This window comes from Lissotriton helveticus, chromosome 7 (assembly GCF_964261635.1).
Source record: "Lissotriton helveticus chromosome 7, aLisHel1.1, whole genome shotgun sequence".
Classification (NCBI taxonomy): Eukaryota; Metazoa; Chordata; class Amphibia; order Caudata; family Salamandridae; genus Lissotriton; species Lissotriton helveticus.
This window is the reverse complement of record NC_136068.1, coordinates 578200440-578214503: the sequence shown is the minus strand read 5'-3', so window position 1 is coordinate 578214503 and position 14064 is coordinate 578200440. Positions and strand designations below refer to the sequence as shown.

Sequence of the window (14064 nt, the reverse complement as noted above, 5' to 3'; positions counted from 1 at the left end):
AATCAGAGAGACTATATCAGAGCTCTTACATAATGAGATTGCTGCCATAATTTGTCGCCGCACTACATGGCACCAAAGGGACAAGTGGATTTTGTTACAGGACAAGTAGATTTATGAAGCAACCTGCCCCATGGGCAAGTAGATGTTTTAATAAATTCCACACCTCTGAACCCAGCAAGACTAAGTCAGGAACAGGCCCCAGCACAATGGAGAGCCAGAAGGAATTGGTGAAACCCCCTTAAGGATGCTCTGGGAGCAGGCACATGAGGTTGCAAAGATGCCCCAGCAGCACACAGGAGAAGAAGCCCCACAAGGCAAGAGATGTAGGCATAATGACAAGCTTGGAGCTCTGCAGTGCTGGAGCTGGGCTGCTTGTAGCTTGAAGATCTTCTGTGAAGAGAGCCAACAACCCCTGACAATGACAGCCAGATGTGGTGCACACGTAGGGGGTCACCATTGGCTGAAGTGGGATTACAGTCTCCCAACTTGCAGGGAGGACTAGTCATGCCTCTGAAGAACCAACAAATCGCCACCTGTGTTGCAGAGCCAGTCAATGTCTGTGAGACAAGAGGATCAGCTAATCGGTCATCGACTTTGAGGTGCCTGTGGATGCAGGGACGTGAATCCTTCACTTCAAGGGAAATTCCTTCAGGGTGGGATGCAGGTTGAGTCTTTGGTGACTCGGAGCATGCATGGAGTTCTAGATCTCAAAGAAGCACAGAGACGAAGATGCAGCAGGAATCTTCCTACTGGAATAGAGTCTTGTTGTGGGTCCTGGCTTGAAGTTCCAGTGTCCACCAGAAGAAGAGTCTTTTAACAAAGTTCAGATGAAGTCGGTTCCAGAAGTTGTTGTCGGGACGAATCTAAGGGCCTATTCTCAGGGGAGCCCTTAAGTTACCCCAAAAAAAGGGAAAGAACCTCTTCTGTGGCAACTCACCTATCAGAGGGGGCCAGGGACGCTACTCAGATGTCCTAGCAACTCATATGCTCGCAGGGGCAAGATTCAACATGGCAGAATGAAGTAACCACCTGGCAGGGCTCTGGAGCACCTCCCTGGGGAGAAGTTGGATATGTGGGTGGACACTCCCCAGTCCTTTGTTTGGTTTCGTGCCAGAGTGGGAGCCAAAGGCTCCTGGACTGGGTGAAACTGGTTTAGGCAAGGGGGCACCAAATGTGCCTTTCGGTGCAATCAGGGCTCACTTGGAAGCACCCCTATCTTACCTAATTCTAAAGGAGAGGTGGTCACAGCTCTCCGTAGCAGGAAATCCTTTGTTCAGCTTCTCCATCCCGAGTTTGGCTCATCAGCAGGGGACAGAACAGTGTCTGAAGCCAGCAACAGCGCAGGCTGGCAGGCCCCTAAGGAGCCCCCCCAGTACATGGTAACATGCAACTAACACTGGAATTGGTGCAGTTGCATGATTCCAAAATTTTTTATACCAAACAACTCTAGGTTTGGGGTAGCCATTATGTAGTTGGACATCTCGACATTCCAGCCTCAGCTACATACCTTAAGATGGCTGCCCCACACTTACAAAGCGCAGAATATGAATGGATTTGTAGGGTACTGCTGCTCGTGCACACACACATAGAACTGTGCACCCTGCCATTGGACTGAAGGGCCTGCCTTAGGGCTGACTAATAGGTTTCAAGTGAAGTGACCGGGATATAAGGGAAACCTTATATCGAAAGTGAAGGATGCATGCACCCTGTCACGCAGAGTGCAATCACAGCTCTGCAGACACAGTTTGCATGGGCGCCCATGGGTAGCATACTGCATGCTTCAGCACATGGGGGACCTCTGGTGTACCAATGACCTGGGAACACTTCAGCGATCCACTGCCTGCTAAATATTTTTAAGACCTCAATTCGGCCATTCTACCTCTTTGGTCGAGGATCATTCATGAATCTCTCCTGCAGGGGAGCATCCCTGATGGCCTCAAAATTGGGCAAGTCACTCCCATAATTAAGAAGCCCAACACTGATTTATCTGATCCTAACAAGTTCTGGCTTATCACCAGCATCATGACTTTAGCCAAACTGGGGGGGGGGCGTGGCTTGTAGCCGATGTAGGAAGACGCGGACCGCGGAACTCCGTCCGCCGCCATCCCCAAACTATAAGTCCTGAAATCTGGTTGTAGACTCGACAACAGATCTGCAAACCGGAGACTTTGAGGCTTTTGAAGAGCTGTGGAGCAAGCCCTGTGTTGACGCGGGAGAAAATAGCAGCGCGCTGAAGAAACAAACCCGGCTTCAAAATGGCACCTGCACATAGGACCGCCTCTGGCCTGTGACCCGACTGGCCGCACAGACCCCGGCGCTCTTGTGGATGAGCACTGTGTCCCGAAGAGTCAGTCACCACACCCCTGGGGAATGGAGGACCCGGGAAAGTAGAACCCAGCAGAGAGAACAGGAGCCTGGCGGGATGGCGCACTCCAGCCTGGTACTGGGTTAGCGAGAAACTGAAGCCACTCTAACAAGATGGTGACTGTGGTGTAGCCTGTCCAGCAAGCCCTCGCACTCAGATGAGAGGACGTTCACTTCTGGTCACCGGCGGGCAGATAACCCAGCCTCGAGACCTCCCCCGGGTTGGTGAGGACATTCTGCATCTGTGGGGGCCCAGACCCAGCTCATTAGCTGTAACTAAGAGCGGCAAGATGGAGGTTGGGGTGCAAGGATACCCGCGCAACCATACCCTGTGCATAGGGAGACAGAGTGTTACGGCGCCATCCACAAGTGCCGGGGAGCCCCATACTCACCTGGGACAGGGAGGCTTCCCGATGCCCAACTACCCAGGAGTTAAGAGCCTGCACTGGAGTCAAACATAAGGATAATGTGGCTCCTGCTTGTAAGGCAGGCCAGTGCAGCAGGGGATTGATTTGACACTTATGCTTTGAAGGGAGCAATCAGCAGTAAAGAACACGACTATCCACCCCAGAGGTCAACAGTTACTTAGCGACCGGCACCTGCTGGAACAAGCCCTTGGCGTAGCTCTCAGGAACTGTCTCTCAGGAACTCTCCATCTGGTGTGGCGGGTGCAGGACCTGGAGCGCGAAGTCAGTTGGAGCTGACTGACGGTGAGCAGCAACTGCAGCAGAAGAAGGCAAGATTGGGCTTGGTGAATTGCTACCCTGCTGCGCGCTGAGGACACACACAGTTTGAGACCACGCTTAGAGTGAAGGGGATCCATTTGGCATTGCAGTGGTGGGTACTCCTGTAGACCCGGAAGTGCCGGGATCACCAACCTGCGGCAGCCACAAGTGTGCATGGAGGGAAGCGACCTGAGGACCCTCAGCACAAGCCGCAGTTGACAACAGCTGAGTGGTGCCTCTCCAGAGTGGGACCAGCGACAAGGGGATCAACAATACAGGCGACGCTGGAGCAAAAATAGAATCTGACCTCTTGGCACTCCAACGAACTTAACCAGTACCCTGCCACGTTTACCTGGGACCTAAAGAGAAGGAGACAAAGACTTCCTGAGACAAAGGGGAGAACCCAGAAGAAGAGATGATATAAGGTCCTCAATGTGGAAGCTCCGGGCCCTCAGTCAGACAAGAATGAAGAGGTCCAAGAATCAAGAAGTGACTCAGCTCCCAGGAAACCTACACTTACAGACATAATGCAGGCGATCACGGCCTCCAAGGAGGTCCTAGAAGGAATAATAGATGCAATAGGCACAGACTTAAACTTGCTAAAAGATGACCATAGGAAGCACAAAGATCGGGTGATGAACTCGGAGAAGGATCTAGGAGGCTTGCCGGAGAAGATGACTGTGATGCAGAAATCGTTGGCAGAACTTGAAACTAAAGTCAAAGTGCTGGAAGTGCAGGCAGAAGACAGTGAAGGGAGATCCAGCCGGAACAATATCTGTGTCATTGGAGAACCAGAAAAGGCAGAAGGTGCGAATATAGTGTGCTTCTTGGAGGACTGGCTCCGAACTGAGGTAGCCCCGGAGGGTCTGTTATCCTTCTATGCACTAGAGAGAGCCCATAGAGTGCCGGCAAGAATGCCCAGATCAGGGACCCCTCCTCGACTGGTAGTAGCACGCCTGCAGCATTTCCGAAATAGGGACCATATACTTCAGCAAACCCTCCAAAAACAAAAATTGCAGATTGGCAACAGTGCAGTCATGATCTTTCCAGACTTCACAAGGGAAGTACAAAGGAACAGGGCATCCTTCGTTGCTGTTAAAAATAAACTGCGCCAACTACACTTGCTATACACGATGCTGTTTCCTGCAAGGCTCCAGGTCGCAGACAGTACAGGACCCCGTACTTTACTACGGTGCAAGAGGCCTGGGAATGGCTGGACAGACGGAGACCTCCGGAAAGTCCCACTACCCCACTGGGCACACCTCAACAAAGCCCTCCCACAACAAACCAGGTTCTGGTGGTCCATCCCCTGGGGAGCTCAATCAAGAACGTCGGAAAGCATTACTACTGGAAGTTGTGAAGCACAGCCAGCAGAACTCCAGTCCCAGCTTCAGCAGTAGCGGAACGGCAGTGGAACGCATTCGATTTCAAATGTATAGCATGGAATGTGCAGGGGATGCACTCAATGGTACGACGTCATAAAAATTCACACATATCTGATTTGTAGGGGGGTCCATATTGCCCTGCTCAAGGAAACTCACATTATGCAAATGAAGCAGCCACATTGCAACATTGCTGGCGGCGGCCAGTTTTTTATACCAATTACTCAGCATTTGCACGGGGGATACTGATCTGGGTGAGGGCGGGGGTACCCTTTCAATGTACTAAAGAAATTATCGATCCCGAAGGTAGGTATGTGGTGGTCTCAGGGAAGCCGGATGGTAGGGATATCAGCTTGTGAAGCATATATGCACCTAAAACAGCCAACTTTCCTCTCCCACCTCTCTAGGAAACTGGCCCCTATCCTAGCCAGCTCAGTGCTGTTGGGAGGGGATTTTAATTGCATATCTGATGTTACTCTGGATCGCTCTCAACCCCCACTACCAAATGACCCACACACAAAATTGCGGAAATACAGCGAAACTGGCAGCAAAGGGTGGGGATTGATAGATTCCTGGAGACCCCAGCACCCGGGAGTTTGGAATTACTCCTTCTTTGCGGCACTGCATGACCTTCATGTCTGACTGGATGCCGTACTGTGCTCATCAGATGTACATGAAAGTGTGCATAGCAGCGAATACCTCACTAGGACGGTCTCAGATCACATCCCGGAGCTGTTAAAATTGCAATAGTCACGGGCAAGACCCAAAATATCCACATGGCGACGGCACCCCGAGACTTTAGAGGATTAGGATCAGGTGTTTCACGGGGAAGTAGGCACAGCCATTGAACACGATTTTCAAGACAATGCTAACACAGCATCCAGTACTTTGATAGAGCGGGATGCCTTTAAGACAGTCATCAGGGGGCGTTGTATATTGGAGATGGTAGGAACTCGGAAGACCTTGCTAGAGGACATACAGGGAGCGGATCAGCCCCTCAGGGAACTTGAGCAGGAAAGACCGGAGAAGGCTGCTAAACAGTGGGAACCTTTAGATGCTATGGAGAGAGTGGCAGTACAGGTGGAGCGCTTTTGCTGTTTTGACTAAAAAAAAGATATCACCAAGCTCATATGGAGAGAGATAAGTCGGGAGCGCTGCTAACTTGGCTAACCAACCCAGCCAGGAGAGGGTCGGTCATATTGGAGGTTAGGGAGCCAAATGGGGAAGCAAGATACCACCAGCAAGGCATCAATAACCTGTTCCTAGATTACTATACTGATCCCTACAAAAGTAGGGCGACCCAGATGGGGGAGAACCTAGATGAATTTTTGGGCGGTGTGGACCTACCAGTCCTAGCCGGGGACATTGCGGAGGCTATGGGGCGGGGCATAGCAATTGAAGAAGTCATGGGATCTATCAAAAACATGGCATGGAACAAAACACCGGGGACAGATAGGCTACCTTTTGAATTTTACCTAACATACACTGACTTACTGCCCCCCCCCCCCCCCCAGATTGGTAAAGATGTATAATGAAGCGAAGAGTGCGGGGCATCTTCCGGTCTCGAACTCGGGTGCTTAAACTGGGGAAGCCCTCTTGGGATAGAGCAGCCTACTGCTCTCTCTCTATGCTCAATCTAGACTACAAAATTCTGAGTCGGAGACGGGCAACTCGTCTTCTTCCACACATGACGACCCTAATCCATAATGACCAATCTGGTTTTATACCCACCAGAAACATGGCCATAAATGTAAGGTGCCTAGTGCTGATATTAGAAGCAGACTCATATAACAAGGAAGCAGCGAAGGTCTTCTCCGTAGACAAAGATAAAGCTTTTGATAGCCTGGAATGGCCTTATTAATGCCATATATATAGAAAGTTGAGCTGGGAGACAGTTTTGTGAGCTGGATGGCACTGCTGGATAGCGACTTCAAAGGCAGGGCTAAAACAGGGAGCCTTATATCAGATGATTGCAGGGTAGGGTGAGGTACGCGACAAGGGTGTCCACTCTCCCCCCTGTTGTTTGCCCTGGCGGTGGAGCGGTTTGCGGCTAGAGCCAGAACAGGGCGTTACAATCAGGGTCTCATTATTGCTGGGAAAATAAACCATATAGCATATAGCACTTTGTGTGGATGATCTGCTGATGTCTTTGGCGGACTTGGGAGAGGCACTCCACGACGCGAAAGAATTGCTACAAGCATTAAGAGTAGCAGCTGGGTTAAAGGTCAACTGGGTGAAATCTTGTTTATTTCCAGTGAAGGAATGCAGGGTAGGCCCACAAGCTACGGAGGGAGTGAGATGGGAAGACAGGAGTTTGATGTATTTAGGCACCCAAATATTCCACGCACAGGTGGACATCCTAGAGGGCAACATAGGTAGAGCCATTCGAAGTATGAAAGGTAACCTTGAATTTTGGGCCTCCTTGCCACTGTCAATGGCCGACCGAGTAGCCCTGCTCAAGATGGTGACACTACCACGGCTGCTGTATTACTTTGGGACCCTTCCGATCTGGATACCAGCAAGGTACTTTACCCAATTAAAATCGATGGTGTCGGGCTTTATGTGGAGGAATGGAATGGAAGGGGAAGAGTGGCACTTGATGTGCTCATGCACCCGAGAGCAGAGGGAGGGTTGGTAGTGCCTGATTTTGAAGCCTACTACATCTTGGCTCAGCTACAATGGCTCACAAAAAGGGTGGTGAGCCGCATCAGGGAGGAGGGAGAGGGGAGAGAGAACTTAGTGCCACTGAAAGTACTGTCCCGAATTGTATTAAAGCTTCTCGTTAGATCCTTAACTCTTCCCCTGGAGTTACGCACACTCCGGCTCGGCTGGAATAGATGTCTGAAGCGAGCTGCGATTAAGTCCCCCTATGCTCCGGAGATTCCACTGCTCATGTGTGAAGCCCTCCCGCATGGGGGTAACTGGCAGAGATTAGTGACCTGGAGTGAGCAAGGGCTGAGGTCTATGGGTGATCTCTACAAAGAAGGAGCTATGATTCCATTCAACGATCTGCAGGACCGATATGAGTTACCCAGGGGGGACTTCCTCCTATATTCTGCCCTAACTGCAGCTATACAAAATCATTGCACTGAACAGCGGACATCTCTAGGATGCCAATTTATGGTTATGCTGACAGGTACCATTAACGCGGTGGCGTGCCTCTACAGGCACACTACCCAAGAAACATTGCAGCCCTTAACAGAACTACAGTTGAAGTGGGAGGCGGACCTCGACAAAGTTATTCCGGAGAAGGTTTGGGGGGGGATAGTAGAGAGAGCTTGGAAGAGTACCTGGAATGCTAGATTTCAATTAGTTCATTTTTATATCCTGCATAGGGCATACCTTACCCCAGAGAAGATCAATAAATATTTTGAAACTCAAACAGCATCTTACCCACGATGTAACATGGAGGGGACAGATTTCAAACATGTTCTAGACCTGCCCACACCTGGGTAGGTTCTGGGAAGAGGTAACACGGTTGCTGGCGGAGGTTACTGACAGAGAAGTTGAGGCGTCTCCGGGCTAGTGCCTATTAAATTCGTTTCCACACACATCTAAAAATAAGATCACTAGTAAATTTATAGATCTGGGCTTAGTACTAGCTAAGAGAGAAATAATTATGCGATGGAAAGCACCGCAGGGGCCTCACATTCTGAGATGGAAGACAGAATTCCCCAAGTGGGCAGAATGTGACGGAATAATCAGAATGCAATTAGCTAAGCGAACTGGAAATGAGAAAGCACAATATGCAGCACGAGCTTGGGAAACTTTGGTAGTGTTGCTCCGACTCTCCGATTATGCTGAAGATGAAGAAGTGGGAGAGGAACCTCCGGCAGCGATGGGTTGAACATTATGTGACCCTGCCTACCCCATAGCCCTAGAGAATCTTGCAGCAACCCCAATGCACAACCATTCTTATTGACTGGGTGCTCCTAAAAGGCTCGCTTAGTCAATAGTGGCACAAACCCGGAAGCGCAAGATGAACACGAAAGAGTAGCTTGTGTGGAAGTGGCACTTCCTAGGGGGGAGGGCAGGGAGGGTGCGTTAGTTGGGGGAGTTAAGTGGGGGAACAGAGTTCGCCCTTGAGCATCACTATTGCTGCAGCAGTCTAAGAAATACTACAAATGATCCATGCACTCTGCTATACTGCTGGCGGAGTGAGAGCAAATGAGCACAATGTGGGTTATTGCTCTTGCAAAGTGGTTGACTATAGAGATGTGAATACCATGACACAGCGGAGCACTCTCCTGAAAATTATTAGCTATGATGAACTGTTGATTATTGAAACTTTTGTAAAACCCCAATAAAGTTTGTTTAAAAAAAAAAGACTAGCCAAACTGCTCGAGAAATGCGTCTACAAGCAGCTCTTCAACCATATAGAGACATTTCAACTACTTGACCTCTTATCAATCTGGTTTCAGAGCAGGGTATAGTACTGAAACTGCACTAATTCACATTGTGGATGACGTTCTGAAATACCTTGATCAAAATGTCCCTTGTCTTCTGATCGTTCTTGACCTGTCTTCTGCTTTCGACACCATCAAATGTGAAAACTTGACTAAACTTGTTCAATATAGGATGGGTCTCTCGAGCATGGTCCTAAATTGGTTTTCTGCTTTCTTACATAACCGCACAAAAAGGATTAAACTCAACCATTCCCTTGCATCCAGTACCCCGGTCAGGACTGGAGTGCCGCAAGGATAGCCCACGCTCTTCAATCTTGTTATGGAACCACTTACTGTCATTCTGAACCATTCTAACATTCATTACCACATGGACGCGTATGACACACAACTCTCCTCTCCGGATGACAATAAAACTTTAAATGAGGCTCTCTCACAAACTCAAAAATGGTTAGCTGAGAACCATCTTTTGTTGAATACTCCCAAAACTGAATTCCTGCTGATTGCCCCCCACATCCACTCTGCACCTACACTGGACTGGCTGAAACAACTCACAGCCCTAAACTGCACCCCTCACGTGGTAGACTCCACTAAACCGTTAGAAACTACCCTGGACAAAAACCTTAATATGCAAGCTCACATCAGTGCTACTATTAGGGGTGCCAACTTTCATCTTAACACCCTTAAGAAAATCAAGCCTTTCCTTCCGCCTGAAGACCTTCAGCCTGCAGTGCAATCCGTGGGGATCTTGCGACTGGAATATAGTCTGGTGACCCTTGCAGCGCTTCCTAAAGTGAGCTTGGCCCCTCTCAGAGCCACTCTCAACGCATCGGCCAGGCACATCACAGGCTCCAAAAAACACAATCACATTACACCTGACCTTTTGCAACTTAACTGGCTGTCTATTGAAGCGAGTATACGTTTTAAAGTAGCTTGCCTAACACATAAAGCTTTGCATTACAACACTCCATCTTATCTGGCGAACAAGCTTGTTCTTACTGGCTTGGATCGGACTTAAGAAGTTCGTCCTCCCTACTCTAGAAACCTCCCAAATTCAAAAAGAAAAGTACGTACAAACATGCCTTCTCCGGTCTTGCTCCTAGAATTTGGAACGCTCTTCCAATTGAGATTAGAGACAATCCTTCCACTGCCTAGTTCATGAAACAGGCCAGATGGCTTTTCCAGGGTGAACATTAACTGCATCAAATTGTTCTCTTTCTCAAGTCACCCTGTTACAGATTTGTCAATTTTTCTAACATGTTGTTCTCAATTTATCTTATGCTAGTTTGGTAAATTGTTATTTCATTCTAGTGCCCCTCTGAAACTATACTAGATAGGCAGACTACAAATTTGCCATTTATTTTACTATGTTGTTCCGAATCACTTTCTGCTGAATGTTACAGGAATTCCTTTGCACTCTATAGCTCATCTGACACGGAACTAGCGGGGCTACTACCCAGTCCCTGACCTTGATTGTTCACTCCTGGGTGTTTTGACAGTGTTGACCTCCATTGTACTGAGTTTATTCATGCTTTCACCTCTTTGTACAGTGCTCTGATACCTGCAAGGGTCATATTCGCGCTTTATAAAACTTTTCAAATAAATAAACCTCATTAACTTATACTATGGGCTTACAACGGTACCCCAGTATGCCAATGGTGGGGTGTACAAAGTACTTACCAGTAAATTTAGAGGAGAGAGCACAATCACTGCGGTCCTGATTAGCAGGATCTCAGTGAACACAGCCAAAACATACAGACACCAGGCAAAAAGTGGGGGTATCAATGCCAGAAAGATCCTACTTTCCTACAGTCCTCACTTATAATATAATGCACCCTGCCTTAGGGCTCTAGGGCCTGCTTTAGGATGACTTGCATTTAGCATATGCAGTGTGCATGAGCATGGTACACAAGGAAGAGTGTGCCATGTCATGTTTTCAGAATGAGTTGCATAATTCCACTTATCTTGCAAAGGCAGGCTGCATGCAGTTTTTGTGTGGTTCCCTTTGGTTGGCACAATAAATGCTGCAACCCCTAGGGACCCTCTTCATGATCCATGCCCTGGGTTCCAGAGGTACCATTTACTAGAGACTTACAGGGATGGTAAAGTCCTTGTCAATTGTGTTACAATTAGACATGTACCTGTTATAGGGGAAAGACCATTGGCACTGTGGGCATGGTTAGCAGGGACCCAGTGCATTTTCAGTCGAAAAGCATCAGTACTAGGGCAAAAACTGGGGGTGACCATGTAAAAAAGGGGCACTTTCTTACACATGGGAGCCATTGGTTTGCCAGCAGATGAACTCTTGCAGTATGATGTTGGTGCCTCCATATGAGCTGACCCTGATGCTCCATCAGTGAAAATGCAGGCAGTGAGTAAAAACTAATGACTGGTTAAAATAACAAATGGCTGTAAAATGGGTTTATCAAAATTCGAATGATACAAAAAGCAGTAGCTAAGAAGGCTTATGCATGTTCCTTCTTCCACTTTAAACCTTTTTTAAGCTGTCTCTAGCCAGACCTAAACACATAAGTAAGTTACTCAAAGTCACTTCCCTTTGTTTTCTAAGTGATAGTTTGTTACATTCATTCAATTTAGTGGTAAAAACTCAGTTCTGTTTATTGTTATGTGGTTGAAGATGAAATTCAGCATTGTATGTATTAAGCTATAACCTCTTCTTTAATAACGTTTGTCTCTATAAGGTTACCTGATAAGCACTTAACATTTTATACACATCATATAAAAAAACAGATTCAATTAACATGAACAACTTATTTTTTTAGGAACAGGAGATATTAATGCATATACCTCTTATGAGCGACTCACTGCTATAGCCACAAGTATAGTTGGGCTATTTGTTTACACATATATTACAGCCCGGATCGGCGCGTCTCAAGCCAGTGCAACATTAGCAAGGTGACTTATTCTAATGCTCTTTTTCATCAGGAAAATAAGTTTTGTGATACAATTGTGCTTTCAGAAAATTGCATTTCCTTTAAAGTTATTGTTACTATAAATGTCCAGGCCAGATTCACATGGTATTGTTCACAAAATATGTATTTTCAATGACTACTTCTCCCTGCACATTCCTCATCTTTTGAATATCCTCAGGTGCAACATTGGATCTAGAAAAGTCTACCATTGCTCTCCTGCACTGATAGGTGTTCTTGGCTCTGTTTCAGTGTCGGTTACCGCCTAGACATATTATTCACTTGAATTACAGAAACACCAAATGGAGCCCTGACTTGAGAATCCTTATTTCTGAACCATTCAATGCAGATTTGGACCTGTTCCCAATTAGCTTTCCCTCAAAATTCAAGATTTTTGTAGAGCTAGGGAAATGTCACCTCAAACAAAGTCAGGTTTCAAGCACCCCTTTTCTTATCATGGATATATTTTTATCTCAGAACCCCTATAAAGTCAGTCTTTGGTGCTTGTGGTCTAAGCACGATTCCAAAGCATGTGAGCAGTGTGGCTTTGTGCAGTTAAAAACCATCAAAAAGCAGGTGGCAATGCTATTCATGATGAGCGAGATGATCACAGGCTTGGTACTCCTTGCACTCTAGGTCAAGTTGAAGTCATCACTGGCACCCTCGTCCAAGTCCTCTAAAGGTAAGAAGGAGAAACACAATAAGATGTGCAAATGGGACAAGTCCATGGCTAGATGCCATTCCCGCCCCAATGGTAGGTCTCAACATTTTCCTCCACCTCCTGACTTCTTCTCTGACCCTTAGCTGGTGGATATGACTACTCCTGCAGAACAAGTGCTTACCCTGGCCCAATTGTTGGTTCCACCCTTGATACTGACCCTTCTACCAGCTTGCCTGGTAATCTTAGCACTGATCTGGCACCTTTTCTGGCCTTTACTCAAGCTATGCTGTTACTATTCTGGAACAAATGGTTCTCTTTGATGTGCCAATGGATTTCATAGATCCAACATGGCCCCTGTTGGAAATTGGGTTACTGTCAAGGTGAAGTCAGAAGAAAACAACAAGTTAACCATTGCTTAGCCCTCTGGTAGCTTGGCACAATCAGTTAATTTAGAGGCAATATGTAAAGTATTTATGCAGCACTTCAAACAGTAATGAGGTGAAAACACAACACAAGAAAAATCCTGTACCAAGTTGGAAAAATTAAGTAAATGCAATAAATTGACACCAGAACAACAAAAATCCATTTGGTACTACCCGAAATATGCAATTTCGAACATTTAGGTAAAAATAGTGCCAAAAAGCGCAAAGCAACAACTGTGGTTTTCTGCTTGAGTTGGACCAGGACAAAGTCACACGTTCAGGCCGACTGTGATGAGTGCTGGCCAGATACAGGGACCAAATAAGGCTTGCTAAACAAGAGTACCTTAAATCGTGGTTGTAGAGAGTTGCAAGATCCAGCATTAAGGATGTGTCATACAGTGGCAGGTCCGAGGAGCTACAAGGCTGCGATGCAAGGTCATTGAGAATGCCCTTGATGAGGGTCTTGCAATGTGAAGTTATGCATTGCGCATCAGCAGTTCCAAGGAAGCGGCGGGGCTGTGGTGTGTAGGTCTTTGTCAAGGATGCGACATGCGTGAATCCTGTTCCTCCCTGATGTGAGACCCGGTCCCGAGGTGAGGTGGAGAAGGACGAGGCCGGAGCAGCTAAGATGGCGGAGAGCACCCTCGTGCGCACACCTCAGCCGGGCAGAGAAGCCGCTATGCGAGAGAGTCCTGGGGTCTGGCGACACGAGAGAGAGCCCACGTCCCGAGATGTTTTGGCTGCGTTAACAACTCTGCATAAGACCCTGATCTGGGACGCCCGGGATCTGGGAAGGAGGAAGGCCGCCATTGTTGTCCCACCGCTCCACATGGGTAGGGATGAATCACAAGGAAGCGCCGATGTGCCCGCCTTTGCGTCAGTGATGAACGTTCCAGCTGCGCATACGTTTGTGGAGACGCCGATAGACCCGGTCCGTGACATCGCTTTGGATTGCTCTGTTGTGTTTGGGAGTGTCTCGTCGGGGCCTTTATCTGTACGGCGGCGGAAGAAACAACATCGATCCATAGTTTGGGTTGCCCCGGCGGCGCTTCAACAATTGTCGGATTGTGTGTCTTTCTCCTCCTGGCTGGTGAGACTGTGTTCTGCCTGGGGGATGTTTCCGGTATCGGTACTGCCACATACGGAGTTCCGCCATGCGTACTTGACTGGGATTTGG

At 47.8% G+C, this 14064-nt stretch overlaps 1 protein-coding gene across 8 annotated transcripts in view; it reads left to right on the top strand.

Annotated features, from left to right (window-relative positions):
* LOC144768773 (uncharacterized) overlaps nt 1–14064 on the top strand; it is a 9320023-nt gene that overhangs the window by 4600213 nt on the left and 4705746 nt on the right. For all 8 annotated transcript variants that reach the window (XM_078652700.1, XM_078652694.1, XM_078652695.1 and 5 more), the window contains one exon: nt 11658–11790. In XM_078652700.1, the coding sequence (XP_078508826.1) occupies nt 11658–11790 (133 nt within the window). The remainder of the gene's footprint in view (nt 1–11657; nt 11791–14064) is intronic.